The sequence below is a fragment of the Myotis yumanensis genome, unplaced genomic scaffold (genome assembly GCF_028538775.1).
Source record: "Myotis yumanensis isolate MYYU_CA2020_CCGP unplaced genomic scaffold, mMyoYum1.0.hap1 SCAF_13, whole genome shotgun sequence".
In the NCBI taxonomy this organism is placed as follows: domain Eukaryota; kingdom Metazoa; phylum Chordata; class Mammalia; order Chiroptera; family Vespertilionidae; genus Myotis; species Myotis yumanensis.
The window spans coordinates 22,815,061-22,830,593 of record NW_027223764.1 but is presented as its reverse complement, the minus strand read 5'-3'; the positions used below and the strand labels follow the sequence as shown (position 1 = coordinate 22,830,593).

General features: G+C 41.9%; 1 protein-coding gene across 4 annotated transcripts in view; it reads left to right on the top strand.

Annotated features, from left to right (window-relative positions):
* The window catches only part of PLCE1 (phospholipase C epsilon 1), a 294,253-nt gene extending 278,974 nt beyond the window's left edge, over positions 1–15,279 (top strand). For all 4 annotated transcript variants that reach the window (XM_070432674.1, XM_070432673.1, XM_070432671.1 and 1 more), the window contains 5 exons: positions 2,888–3,097; positions 5,642–5,800; positions 7,176–7,394; positions 7,690–7,892; positions 10,955–15,279. In XM_070432674.1, coding sequence (XP_070288775.1) covers positions 2,888–3,097; positions 5,642–5,800; positions 7,176–7,394; positions 7,690–7,869 — 768 coding nt within the window. In that variant the 3' untranslated portion in view covers positions 7,870–7,892; positions 10,955–15,279. The remainder of the gene's footprint in view (positions 1–2,887; positions 3,098–5,641; positions 5,801–7,175; positions 7,395–7,689; positions 7,893–10,954) is intronic.
* The last annotated feature ends 254 nt before the right edge of the window (positions 15,280–15,533 follow it).

Here is a 15,533-nt window from a genome sequence, read left to right as displayed (position 1 = left end):
CGTTGACGATTTGCCTTTTGATTATTTGTGATATCCAACCTCGAGATCCACCCTCCAGGTGACCTGAGAGGTCTCGGTACCTCTAAACAAGCTACCTTAACCTGTAGAGAAGAATTTCTAAGACTTCTTCAGCCACATACAGAACACTGGGCACTAGAAGGATAAAGACCAGGATGAGTGGCTCTCTAACCTTGTGTACTGTTTCCCTCTGAGCCTAGATTCAGGCCTCATAGTCCCTCTTAATGCAGAGCTTACTAATCAACCAGAATTTACACACGAACTGAATGAAGTCGCTTGTCATTCTAGGAGTTGGGTCAAATTCTTAGAGCATCAGGATGGACCATATAGGCCAAGACATCTTCTGCCCCTCCAGCCTCAGGCCTCCATTTGCATGTTGATCAACCACCTTGTCCCCCTCCCCAGCACTCGATCCTGACTTTTAAAGTTATACCCCTCTAGTGGTACGAAGAGGCATGCAGGTCCCAAAACAAGAGGATGAGAGCCTGTTAACCCAACCCCCATAGCAGAACTGGCCTAAGTCCCCTCGTGCTGGGCTTCTGCCCTGGGTACCTGGGGATCTTGGTGGCCTTCTGCCGGCAGAGACAGTGCCCCTCAGAAGGACTTGTAAGAGGGAGAGAGCCAGACACAAAGAGCAGTCTCCAGAGAGGGAGGCAGCCCCTCAAAAGAGCAAGTGCAATTCCTGCTCTCTTCTCACTAGGAGTGCCACTCCTGTGTGGTACAGTAGCCTAGTATCCTTGCAGACTGTTTCATCCTTAGCCCATTTCAGAAGCCCTTCTTCTCCTTGGAGGTAGGCCGAGGGGAGCTGCGACCGAGGGACCAACTGTGGAGCCCCCTCTGAAGTTAGTGCATATGACGCACTGCCCCTGCGATCATGGAATGGTTGGGGGTTAAAAACCCATTGATGAACCACACATACTAAGTGTTAATAAGTAGTTCTGTCCTTTGAGGGGTAGTCTCTATGGACAGGCCAACTTTCCCCCAAGATCTTATAACTGACTTAGGCTCAGAGAAAACAGCTCCCGTGTCAAATGTCATAGACTATCTAACAGAAACTACTCCCAAGTTGGGGTTGTTTTGGGATTTTTGTTTTTTAAATCAATCAGTCTATGAACTTTAGTGTCTGCTATTGCAAAGCACTGTTGGGGTTTGGGGGACTCTATAAAATATGAAGTTATAAAGCAAGGAGACGTTTCCATGGACCACCCATAAAAAGCAGCCCATTACTTCGTTGCCACCCCATATAAAGCAGCACTGAGGAGGGAGGGACTGCTCCCGGCTCCTAGGAGCCTTGCGTGTTGTTGCCTTGCCCCCGTGGAATCCAGAGCCCAGCACCCATTCCCAACCAAGGGCTCGGGGGAAGGGAACAGCCTTCCTGAGACTCTCCTGCCCCCTCCATCCTCAGTTCGTTCTTTTCCTCCAAGTGAGACGCAGCAGCAACAGGTGTTGAGGAGAAAGGTGTTGACTTCACCAGGCCAGATGATGGCAGCCTTCTCTTGGCACCCACTTTGCCTTTAGCCTTTTGTCAGGAACCTGTACGATCTGAGTGTGAAAGGGCACATCAGCAAGAGGAACTGCAGTGATGGCTCAAGGCTATTGAGTTCTCATGCTGTGCCCACGCTCTGCTTTATAAACAGTGTCTCGATCATACAACAAATCATAAAATTAAGAGGTTGTACTGTGGAAGCAGAAAAATTATTTTCCTCCCACCTCCTAAGTTCTCCTGGCTGGACCTATAATCAAATTAACATAAGACCGATTAACAGGAGAAAATAACCAATCTATCATGTATGTACGTACGGGGGTTCTATAAGAATATGCGACCAGAGGACAGAGGGGACTGTGAGGTTTATATGCCATCGTGAGCTAAGGAGAAGGCGGGTTGAAGTTGGGGACTTCAAAGGGCAGGAGGGCAATCCACATGGAGATGGAAAAGCCAGAGTTTGATAGAGAAATGTTTGCTGGGCCATCTTTACCAATGGGACACAGAGAGGACGTTGGATCCATGGGCCTTGCTGGGCTCCTCCCCATCACCTAGTTCACATAAACTGTAGTTATCTACGATGATACCTCCCTCCTGGAGCACATCCTCTATCTACATTCTCTTAGGCAGGAAGGGGGAAGGTTGAAGGGTCTCTCTGAGTCTTTTTCTTCTTCTTCTTCTTGAAAATAACCAGTCTAAAGTAATCAGTGTCCCAAAAGTCATGTTTGGGGGAGGCACATTCTGCTTCCCTTCAGTACTCTTCCTGTTCCCCCTTTATAGAGGGGGAACCGAATCTCCAACAGGTTAACTATCCTGCCCAACACCTCGCAGCCAGGAGGTATTGAAGGCGGGCCTCGGACGCAGTCTGCCTGGCTCCCCAGCCTTGTCGCGGTCATGCTGTTTGACTGCCCGGGTCAGTAGCCAACAAAGAAAACGGGCCTCTAGACACACAGTTAAGACTTCATTGGAAGGAGAATTCCCAGGAACTTGGGTCAGAATAGAGTCAGCAACGGTACAGAGATAGTTATCGGTAAAAGCTGGACTGGGTTCCTTATCCTCTTGGTCCTGTGTTGCAAGATCACAAAGAGGTAAGTTCGTAGATTTACAAACCTACAGTTTTTCATTCGGTAGGAGCTCTCACTCCAGCAAGCGGGAAAAACAGTTACACTGTCTGGGGATGATGAGTACATTGTGTTGTTGCCCAGAATGCACATAAACAATTCTTTTTGGACTTAAGAGAATTCTTAGACCTTCCAAAGAGAATTATGCAACACTCCAGAGTAGGTTTCGCTTATAAATTACACATCAAAGCTCCCTGGGCTCCATGAAAACAGGCTTGTTTTGAATTACCGTTTTTTGCGAAAAGTGCCTTTGCTTTATCTTTAGATTCTGACCACTGAACAAGACACCAGACCTATTGCCGCAGACTACTTTTTGATGGAAGAAAAATATTTTATATCTAAAGAAAAGAATGAATGCAGAAAACAGCCGTTCCAGAGGGCCATTGGTCCCGAGGAAGAGATCGTGCAGATTTTAAGCAGCTGGTTTCCAGAAGAGGGCTATGTTGGCAGGATTGTCTTAAAAACCCAGCAGGAAGTAAGTGTGTCTGAGTGCAGCCTACACAGTAACAGCTCTGTGTGTAATTCACCACCCACCACTCCCTCAAAATCAGAATTTCTTCTAATTCCCACTTGATTTCTATTCTTCTTCTGCAGTGTATATGGAGAAGTGATTTTATTCTTTTGCACATCTTCAGAATGTTATCTCTAAGTTACAGAAATTCAGCCTAAAGGTCATCCCTTCTAAAACAAAGCGAGCAAGAACTCAGTGGATTCCTTATGCATGTCATCAGCTGTTTCGTCAGCTTTTTTACTTGTATGTGTGAGAAGACATTGTCATGAGGGTCACAGAACTGGGTAATTCGAGGCCTGTAGGCATTGTTGTGCATTTTGGGGTTGGTTGTGTTCCTATTAGTGCCTGTTAAAGTTGTAGCTAATAAATGGCTCAGCACTTATAACTAAAACAACAGTATTTTTTTAAAAAAATATTCTGTAACTTCACATAAAGTAAGAATAATTTCTCAGCTTTGATCAGAACTCGTACTAAATATCGTTATGTTCGCTGATACTCCCGTTATAGCTCCCGAGAAGGAAACAGCACAGCACCAACTCCAGACTGGTTGGCTCCTGCTGGGGTTTGTTGATGAAGCCCTTTTTTTTTTTTTTTTTTTCTGAATAAACCGATAGAAGCCCAGTAACTTCCTGCCCAGTGCACAAAATTTGTGCACAGGTAGGGTCCCTAGGCCTGGCTGGCAATCAGGGTCGATCAGGGCCTTCCTTCCTTTCATGCCACCCCCTGGTGGTCAGCACACATCATAGCGAGCAATCAAACTCCTGGTCTCCCAGTCGAACTCCCAAGGGGACACTTTGCATATTAGCCTTTTATATATATAGATGTCATGTGAAATACCACCTACTCCCATTTTCCGATTGGTTAGATATATCATAATCAATGCCATCACATATCATGCAGCAAAATCTCTAGGAATTAACAAAATGTAATGGCCACAATCTTTGAAGTGGAGGAAAAGAGTTGTAGAACAGTATTTGTAGTAAAGGACAATGTCATTTTAGGTAGTAAACATAGACAATAACTCTCCCCCACCAGCCCTTAATAGAATGAATGGAGTCCAAAAACTTCAGTCATGTAAATTCCATGACTGCAAGGATAAGGCAATGATTGGGGCAAGCCTGTGTGGGTGGGTGGCAAATCCTTTCTGGTCCTGGCTACAGTTTGGCGCCATCTGGTGGCAGTTACCCATTTGATTTTAATATTCATGGGGACAGTTCTGGGTCCTGTGTGGCTGATTTTAACTTCCAGGATAGTGACAGTGGTCTTGGGTTCTGGCCAGTTAGCACCATTTCAGTGGCCTGGTCTGAGGAGATGAGACTTGGAGAGTGCTGGAGGTCGGGGACCTCCCTGCCAAAACCTCCCTCCCTGACATGGGTTGCCTACTGTTTCCTTGCTTTGCCTCGCCTTCCCCTCCCTGCCGCTCCTGCAGAAGATAACTGTAAACTGCCCTCTTTGTTAGCGGGACTAACAAAGAACAGGAGTCATTTGACAATCATATTATATTTAAATTCACATAATTCCAGGGTTTCCTTGTACCTGTCTATTCACATATACAAAAATACATCTGTATAGCCATAGCAGATGTTTAGAACATATGACCTAACAACAGTGGGTTTTTGTGTTTTTTGTGGAGAATGAGATGGGAGAGAGAAGGGAAAAGGGTGACAGTGGGAAAAGTTTGCCTTTTTATCTCTGTGTTTCTGTACTATAAATATATCTAATTATATAGGTAATATTTATAATTATATGTGTAAAATTCACTGGAAGCCAATTCACCAAAAGCCAATCAACCTGATAACTAATTATCATGAGTATTGAGTATTTTGTTGATATTCGTTTCTTTTTTTTAAGAGATCAAATCTTAATTTTTATTTTATTATAGTTTTAAATTTTATTTTTTAATTGCAGTTTACTTTCAGTGTTATTTTGTATTGCTTTCAGGTGTGCAGCATAGTTGTTAGACTATCGTATACTTTACAAAGTGTCGATATTCATTTCAGTGTGACTTACCTCCAGCCATCGTTTCCACCTTTCACTCTGGATTTTGTTCATTTAAGCTGAATGTCAGTTTCACTCTTCACATTTTAGATGTCTAGCATTTCTTAAATGCTCAAGTTCTATGCGAGAGTTGGGGGGGAGTGTGCTTTCTCGTAAATGTAATTTGCTTATTTGGCTTTTGGTAATTGGCAAAATGCTATATTGTCTTTGTACAAACTTACCTACAGTTGACTTGTGCTCATAATCCACAGCTGATAGGAGCAGATCTACTAGCTTGTTCTGGGCCAGACCTTATCAGTCTGTCTGTATCAGCAGAAACAGTACCCTTTTTGTCTAAGACATGTATGTCCTTCTAGAATAATTTATGAAATATTAACTAGCATATAAACTAGGAAGCTAAGAAGTTGTTTCCACATTGCCAAGATGCATTTCACATTTTTGTTTGATGTTTCTTTCCTTACTCTACATCATCTCGCCACTCACTCACTCTTTTCTTCTCTTTTAATATAGAACCTGGAAGAGAAAAGCATTGTTCAAGATGACAGAGAGGTGATCTTGAGCTCGGAGGAGGAGAGTTTCTTTGTCCAAGTGCACGACGTTTCTCCAGAGCAGCCGCGGACGGTCATCAAAGCGCCGCGCGTCAGCACCGCACAGGACGTCATTCAGCAGGTGGGAGCCCTCCCTCACCTCAGTCCTGTTCTCCGTGTACGTTATTGGGACAAGTCAGATGCCAGACCATTCTATTAATGAAGTTCCTAGACCAGTGGGGACCTACAAAGGGAAAGTGGGAAATAATAGTTTATTCCTTCAACAGATAACTTACCTAGTATCTACATGAGTCAGGCCCCGGGTGAAGCACTGGTGAAAATGTTGTAGGACATGGCTCTGCAGAGTAGTCATTTCATTGTCCCAGAAATGCCTAAGCCAATACCGAATGGCCATCTTCAGAGGGCAAGCAGAAGGCCTACTCTGACCCTCTCCCACCTCTAGGTCCTGCTTCCCTGTGTCCATGGTTTCACAAACTGTATTTCCTTCCTTCAGAGCCTTATCATGGTTTGCATTCGTCAAACACCCTTGAGAAGTAGGGTAGTATAATGGTGGACAGCACAGACTCTGGGTTAAAAGGCTCGAGGTTCCAATCCCAGCTCTACCTCTTACTAGCTCTGAGACCTTGGGCAAGTTATTTAACCATCTGTGCCTTAGTTACAGTGGTATGCTTAAAAAAGACACTCTGATTTGTAGCATTTGTTGATTTCTATTGTATAAAAGCTCCCACCATGTCTGATTTTACTAGCCTGTCCCATTTGGCTCCCACATACCAGCATGTGGTAAGTTACCACTTAGATAACATGGTGATAGCATAATAGTATTTTGCTCACGGAGTTGTTGTGAAGATTAAGTCAGTAATATATGTAAACTGTACAACGTCTAGCACATGGTAAGCACGATTTAAGTGCTATTCACTATTATTGCACGGTGATTTGGTTGGTATAGACTTTGAACTTAGCTTCTTTTGTTGACCTTTGTGCCCCCAAAGTATCTGGGACATAGTAGGCCCTCACTAAACATTTGATGACTGAACAAATGCATAAATGAAAGATAATCTTGCACGAAATGAGAAGTGAGGCCAACTAAGTTCTAAAATGCCTTAACATCCAAGATTCTGTGGTGAAGAGGCAGTCCAGTGGGACAGGGAGTCGTCTGAGGGTCAGGGGTCTGTCCCTCATTGCCACATGACCTTCATGTCTATGAGCTTTGGTTTCATGCACACAATCTGTTTCCAGTCTTTATTCTATTGCTTCTTTGCTTCTCATCCTCTGGAATCTGCATAAGTTCCTCATCTGAAAGGGGGGATAACAATGACTAAGCATGGAGTGTTGTGAAGCTAAACCATAGTGTGGGAAAGCATGTCATAAGCCACAACCATACAGATGGAAAGTGGGGAGTAGGATAACAAGACCTGTTGCCACCTTCGAGCTTCATTTATAATGAATGCAGGAGCTGGAGACAGTCTTTATCCAGTGGATTGTAACTTATCTTTCAGACCTTATGCAAAGCCAAGTACTCCTACAGCATCCTGAGCAACCCCAACCCGAACGACTACGTACTTTTGGAAGAGGTGGTGAAAGACACAGCCAACAAGAAGTCTTCTACCCCCAAGTCCTCCCAGCGGGTCCTTTTGGATCAAGAGTGTGTGTTTCAAGCCCAAAGCAAGTGGAAAGGTGCAGGAAAATTCATCCTTAAGCTAAAGGAGCAAGTGCAGGTAAACTTCAAGGTTATTTTACTCTCTTCACCAGTTATTTGATATTCATAACTAATTTGTAATCAAATTTGGGAGATAGTGAAATCTAGGAGAAAGTCAAGAAATTTATGGGGAGAAGATTGTTTGGCTTTGTTCTCACTGCGGGAAATGTGTTCCCCTCTGTGGTTAAGCAACCCTGAGAGGGAAGGCCCTGTCATAGACAGGGAAGCAAAGGGGGCCCTTTCTGATGTACTGCTCCCTGATTGAGGATGCCAGCTTTAACTTAATACCAATGGAGAGTTCTTTCTTCCCATAGGCATCCAGAGAAGACAAGAGAAAAGGCATTTCTTTTGCAAGTGAATTCAAGAAGTTCACCAAGTCAACTAAACAGCCCCGAGGACTCACATCACCTTCTCAGGTCTTGGTTTCGGAAAGTGTCCAAAACAAAGAGGAGAGACCTGTGGGTGGCAGCGACACGATGGACTATCGACAGTGACCATGGGCAGCAAGTTTAACCAGGTACACTACGTCTTTGCACCATTCTGAACCAGAGGCCCACTTACACTACTTTGTAAGGCATAATTTGCACAGTATCTTTTATCTTTTCCAAATGGAGGTGTCCCCTGTGGGAGGGAGGAATGGTACCACAAGAAGAAAAGGGCTCTGAAGATATATGTACCTTCAGAAGTTATCATTGTACACCTCCTTTAAATATATATATATATATATATATATATATATATATATATATATATATAAATTGATTCAGAGAGGAAGGGAGGAGAGATAGAAACATCAATGAGAGAGACACATTGATTGGCTGCCTCCTGCACGCCCGCTACTGGGGATCAAGCCTGCAACTCAGGCATGTGCCCTGACCAGGAATCAAACCTGGGACCTCTTGGTCCATGGGACGACACTCAATCCACTGAGCTACACCAGCCGTGCAGATCTTATTTTATATAGAACTCAACAAAGGATCTAAGAGGACAACCAATTTTCCCAAACTACATCAGCCATATTTCATCAGACATAGAATTGTTTTGATTATTGGTCAAACACTCTTGAGGGGCCGCTCTGAGTCATCCAGCTTTCCTTCCTTTGGCTGTCTAGTTTTATGTTATTCTAATTGAGGTTTGATTTGACCTCAACAAACTCAACTTCTTCTGCCTCATTTAAAAACTTAAACTCTGGCATTCGGGGTGTGATGATTAAAAAGAAAGCAAAATAACGTAACAAGCTCCATCTTGCAACAGCAGTAAATTACACCCTCAGTTGCCAGCTCCCTGTGTGGTATTCACATGCAGAGTACATTTCATTTAAATTATTTATATGGAACCTGAATTTTTTTTAAAAAAAGAAGCATATGAGGAAACCAAACACAGATCTCTTCTCTTAACTTAGTTTCCTAATGAACCGAAGGGATTGTCAAAGCGCACTGTTCACCTGTTGGGTTGTGGTTCTCAGAGTTAAAATTCACCAGAGACCACATGAAGGCGCTGCTGCTTGTACCGCAAGGCTCCCTCGCCCGTCTCCATCACAATCAGGACCTTCTTATATTAAACTGTAGGCGCTCACAGTTGGCCTCTCTAGGCAAGGCCAACTTTGGATGTGTAACAGCCCAAAAGAAAGCCTGACACAGAGAGCCCACGTTTTTACATTCAAGGACCATCTCCTACAATAACTGGTGCCTCGTACCACTTACAAAGCTCTTTCAAAACCACAGACAAAGCCAAATACAGGAAACCTCTTCCTCCAGAGTATCTGCCTACCCCGCTATTCCCAGGGAGTCAGGATTGTTCCGGTTAAGCAAAGACTCATTGGGAAGAAATCTCAGAAGGATGGCAGCAATCCGTATCACATAGCGTCAGATAACGGCGGATGTGCACAGAACAGTAAAGCTCTGGGCTGTCCCATTTCCTGTTGAGATACCGTTGGTATCCCAATTGTTTAAAAGTTCCGGACTCACTTCCTTTTCTGTCATAACCAACGCCTTCTCCAAAAGCCAAGTGAGCTTTAGGACTAAAGCACCGGTGTTGAACCTCCCCAGCTTTTAGGAAGTGACTCACTGTGGTAGTGGGTCTTTGAGCAGGCCCTAAGGACAGATGGAAATTTAAAATACTGGGCCCTGGCCGGTTGCTCGGCTGGTCGTGATGCACCAAGGTTGTGGGTTCGATCCTTTGTCAGGGCACACACAAGAATCAACCAGTGAATGCATAAATAAGTGGAACAAAAACTCTCTCTCTCTCTCTCTCCCTCCCTCTCTCTTTTTCTCTCTAAAAACAAATCAATAAAATTTTTATATTGTTTTCTGTTTATCAAGAAGTTAGCAACAAATAAATCATAGGTATGATGTTATACTCTCTATTATAACCTCCGTAACAATACAGCTAAATTACATTCTGCACATAAAGAGCCCTCGTGCTACAAGATTACATTAAGTACCTAAGAATACAACTCCACTAGAAATTTGACTTAAAAATGACATGCTTGGCCGATCAATGATTCTCTCTCATCATTGATGTTTCTATCTCTCTCTCTCCCTCTCCCTTCCTCTCTGAAATCAATAAAAAATATATATATATATTTTTAAAATGACGTGCTTGTATCCTAGCAGGTTTGGCTCAGTGGATAGAGCCCCAGCCTGCGGACCAAGGGGTCCCAGGTTCAATTCTGGTCAAGAGTAGGTACCTCGGTTGCAGGCTCCTCCCCGGCCTAGGCCCTGGTCGGGGTGTGGGCAGGAGGCAACCAACCGATGTGTTTCACATCGATATTTCTCTCTGTCTTTCCCTTTCTCTTCCACTGACTCTAAATATCAATCAAAAAATATTCTCAGGTGAGGATTTAACAAAAAAATGATGTGCTTGCTATAATGAGCACTACTGATTGCTCCTATTTGAGGAGAGTATGGAGGGTGGTGGTTTAGATAAATGTCTTTGGGCTCAGTTTTCAGCACACATTCAGAATCATTCAGTTGACTGCAGCTTTACTTGAACTTGTGGAAGCTTCTCTTTAAAACCTGCCATCGGTGCACCTCTGGGAATCTATATCCCACGTCATGAGCTCCTTTATGAATGGTGCTTCCGAGCAAGAGCACTTGGAAAAAGAAAGGGCCTTTGTCTGTTCTCATCAGAAAACAAGCTTCGTATTTTCAATGCATTCTGCTGACATATTTCACGTTTGTTCTAAAATTTTCCTCTCTCAAGTGTCAAGAGTTCCCCCTTAATAAATATTCTGAGAATTTTTAAACGAGTAATTATTTACCTACTCTTATCCGAATAAATACCGTTGTTGAAGGAATTCCACCTTTTAAAAAAAGTTGAACAGTTTGTGATTTAAAAAAAAAAAAAAGAAAGAAAAATCTTTCTGAAGAATGTGGTGTTCTGGGACAGAAAAAGCCTCATGGTCCACCTCCTGGGGACATCATGTTATAACACTGAGTGTATCAGACGTAGTCTGTCCCCCAAACACAGCCACCAGAGCTGTGGGTTTCTGTTGAACACTACACGCTTGCTGCACTGTAAATGCTTCTGCTCCTCCGTTCACAATATACTAACTAGCCTATGGATGCAACTTCACAGGTGAAGACCTTTTGGCAAGAAGTGAAAGTCAAGAATGAGCGTGGTGGAAAAATACATATTTTCCTTGCTTTCATTCAACTTAAACTGGAAACTGATGATTTCTGGACCGAAGCTTTCATCACACACGATGTGAGGTCTACACGGAGGACAAGCGAAATGGCACAGGGCTAGCTACCAACGATTTTCCTGATGAATGAAGCAAAGAAGCCCAGGAGATTGTCCTTTTATAAATGTCAACAGTTGTTAAAAAGGAAAAAAAAAAAAAAAGAAAAAACATGACTAAGCTTGCAATAACTGACTTAGAACAGGGGTCAGCAAACTTTATCTGCAAAGGGCCAGATACTGAATATGTTGAGCTTTATGGGCCATATGGTCTCTGTTGCAACAACTTAGCTTGGCTGAAATCATGCAAAAGCAGCAGTAGGCAATACATCCATGAATGAGGGTGGCTGGGCTCCAATAACACTATTTACAGACACTGAAATGAATTCCATATAATTCCATACGTCACAAATTTTCCTCTTTTGTCTTTTCTCAATCACTTAAAAGTGTAAAAACTATTCAAGAGCCATAAACAGGTGGCAGGCTGGATTTGGCCCCAGGACATAGTTTGCTGAACTTGGAAAACTGGGAACAAGGGGTCAAGAGCCATAAACAGGTGGCAGACTGGATTTGGCCCCAGGACATAGTTTGCTGAACTTGGAAAACTGGGAACAAGGGGTCTGAAGACAAGCAAGCTAGTATAGTCATGCATTTTATGCCTGAGAATTGGAAGCTTGGGGGCATTGCAAATGTAAATATGTCCTATAAGATTCATTAAAGAGGAATTCAATTTAGTTTCCATATTTTGTACCATAATGTACTCTTCTTTAGGATTGCTTTTTACAAATAGAATGATGTTGGGGTTTTTTAAAAGTTTATTGCTTGTATATTCACAAATTATTCCACTTTTGGTTTTCACAGAATTTATTTAGAATGATGTGTAATTTAATATCTACTGAGTTGTGACATCTTATGAAGAAACTTAACCATTTTTTAAAGCAAAAGTAGATTGAGTTGGTGTTTAAATTTATTTATTTTGTAAGGTTTGTACTGACACTGTACTTACATATTTATTATACATAGCTTTCTTGATACTGCTTATGGATTAGAAATATTAGTGAATCTATCTCACTGTTTGAAGACAAACCTCCTAAAGAGAAAATGTATGCTCTGAATACCTGAAGTAGTCCGGAATTTCATGTTTAAAAAGCTTCATTCTCCTTTCTGATTAACTGAAGAGCTATTGACCCAAGTCATACTTGCCACTTAATGTAAATTATTTTTAAAACCTTGCTGTATAAAACTATCATGTAAGTGTAAAGGTTGCTTATTCCTGGTGTGGAGCAAATTACAACTTTTAAAATGAAATGTGTGTTCCTCTAAAGTAAAATCCAAATTTTATCTTTCTAGTGATACTAAAATTTGACATTTTTCTTCAAATTATAAAACTCACTAAAAACCCTAAACTTTGCTTTGAGAATTTTTTTTAACCAGTTATGAAAAAGAATAAAACAACCTCAAATCCTTCACATATTCTAGAAACAGAAGTGTTAAAAATATACTGCACAGCTTTCATGTTATTGGCTGTTCTGACTCAGCGTTCACACCAGCAGAACCTCGTCTGCTGGTCAGCAGAATTCAGGCTGTTGCAATTTGATGTCGTTTGCGCAGAGCTACGGGTTTCTTTTTAAATCACATAATCAGTCTATAACAAATGCACAATGCTGTCCATTTTTTAAAATATTCCAGAAATATTTATCAAGCTTCTATAAATTAATAGGCATTTTTTCCCTCTGGTTTGGCTTACCATGTATTGAAAACTGAGTTACTGGCCTCACTGGCTAGAGTTGAGTAAAAATGGCAGAGTAATAAAATGAGAAGCAAAACTAGTCTCCCTAGGTTTCCTATTTAGCCTTGACTCTCTTTATCTCCACCCCACCCCAGCCCACAACCTTTAACGTAATTGATTTGGCTGTAGCACAAAATCCGACACACCATGAGACCGAGCATGGGTTTCAGCCAGTGAGTGAACCGGCCTATCGCCTGCGCTGCAATTCAACTTGGTGTTCATTCCATTTTGAGGTAAAAGCACATACTCTATTGTATTGAGTCTTTGGGATTTTAGGAAGGCACATTGTTCAAAAATGTAAAAGGCCGCCTGGCTGGTGTGGCTCCTTTGGTTGAATGTCATCCTGTGCACCGAGAGGTCACTGGTTTAATTCCAGGTTGTGGGCTCAATCCCCAGTAGGGGGTGTGCAGGAGGCAGCCGATTGTTTCTCTTTCATATGGATGTTTCTCTACCTCTTCCTTCCTCTCTCTCTAAAAATCAATAAAAACATCTTTTTTAAAAAATGTAAAAGATCTCCTCTACTATTAAAACTAACCAGCACCTACCTGGTGTTTGCCAAAAACATGAAATTTTTATTGATGGCTTATCTGAATTATACAGCTATATTAGTATACCAAGTGAAACTATCCTATTATGTAGAATGCATCTACAATAGCCACACAGACTATACCCATTACCACTTCATACTTTCCAGACTACTAAAAATTTCAGTACAAACTTGTATGTATCAGTAAAGCTGATATGGAAAAGAATCCAAATATGCAAGCTGGGTTTATTTGTGGGAGAAATATTTGAAGTTGCTTCACTAAAAATGAATACAGTCACTCTGTTAGGTAGCACCAACTTTAAAGCAAATCTATAGCTGGCAAGAAAGGATTCAAGTAGAAATCCACTATGATCTATGATGCTGGGAGAAATAACGTCCTCTGTCACCATCGGGAATTGGTTGCTTTGCAAAAAGTAAAATGATGCAAGGGTGGTAAGGAATTGAGGGTAAATTTGCATAAATCTGTAGGAAGTAACACTTGAGACAGGAAGAGTCCTCTTGAGGGAATACCTCTTTTCATGTCATCCTTAATAAGTATCAGTTACTTATAAAGATTCTCCAGATGGGGATAAATATGGGGTCTAGACTTCACAAAAGTGAGTTACAGGTGCCCTGTTTTTCATCAGATTTTGCCTTCATAGAAGCCTCTGAAGACACTGGGGGCTCATTCATGAAAGTGGGCCTCCCCTACTGTAATATATGTACATCCCCCCTCCAACATTTCTGTTGACCTCTCCTTGCTCAATTCTGAAAAGTAGTCGGAGTTTGCATACTGGTCTGGTAAACTTGAGTTAACTCTAAGACAAAGCTGCACAGCTCTGTTCCCAGGCAAATGGAAGAGCAGTTTTCCTGGCTGGTGACTGACCTTGTACGTGGCAGAGAGGCAGCCTGTAGGGAAAGTGTTCACTCTCAGGTGGCTGCCTCTGACTCCTTCCAGCTGCTTCTGTCACATCAGCAGTGAGGCGAGAAGAGGTGAATGCCGGGCCCTTCAAAGGTCATCGGAAACTGGAGATCGCCTCTTGCACAAAGTCCGCACTTGGGTCAACATTTCCCCCGATACAGTGGCTCACTAACAATTCATGTGTTCTCTGCCACCTCCATGCATCAGCTTCTTAAAAGCAGCTCTTGATTGATGGCTAGGTATTCTGACAGAGGAATACCTGAAGTGAATATTTCTGAAATACTTGCTGAATCTCCATGATTATCCAACTATTCATATAGGTCTCTTAGATCCAGAATATACTGTGCTCAAGCCTGCCATCAAGCAGGCCTCTGAACCCCCTATTTCAGATGACACAGGTCTCCGAAATTTGAAACAACTCTGACACTGAACTGGGTAATGTCGAATTTTGTGCGTGTGGATGACTTAACTGTTGCAAGGTCATGGGAGACTGAGGCTGTCTGACTCCATTACCCCACTTCACCTTTAGGTGCCTAGCAGTGCTAAGCACATAGTAGGTGCCCAATGTGTCATTTAAAAAAAAAAAAGAATAAGGCTGTAGCTTAGTATAGCCTCAAGGTGTGTCTGTTTGTGTGTGCCTATGTTATTATTAATGACTGCCATTATTCAGTTCTGAAAGTGAAACTCAATACAAGGCTATGTAAATAAATGCACAAATATATTTCAGCCTCAAATTCATATAGGATATTCAAAACCTAGATATATAACTTTATGGTCCTGTGAGTCTCTAAATATGTAACAAAAGGGTTAAAAACATAATACAAGTGTGAAATAGTTGAATTTCTATTTTAAAATTTACTTTTCACCTAGTTTCTACTGCCAAAGTGAAATATAAATGTTTGTGTCTGTATTTGGGAAATAAATGATTTGTGGCCTGTATTGGTGACTTGTGCTCTGATATGGAAAGATGCTTTGGTCATCCAAACTATTCCTAATATTCCTGAACTTTGTGCTATGTCTAAAAGGTGGGTTAAAAGCAAATATTTATATGTTGAATCATACATTTCTCATCATTAAATAATCAAGCCTAAAAAATCTGGTCTTAGAAAAGCTTTTTAAAACCACATACAAGAACATGCTAAGAGATTACATGCACTGTTAAAGCTAGTATTCCCACTGCAGGAATGATAATGCAACTTTCTATTTTCATTACTTCATGACAAAAAAAAGAGCATTAAGC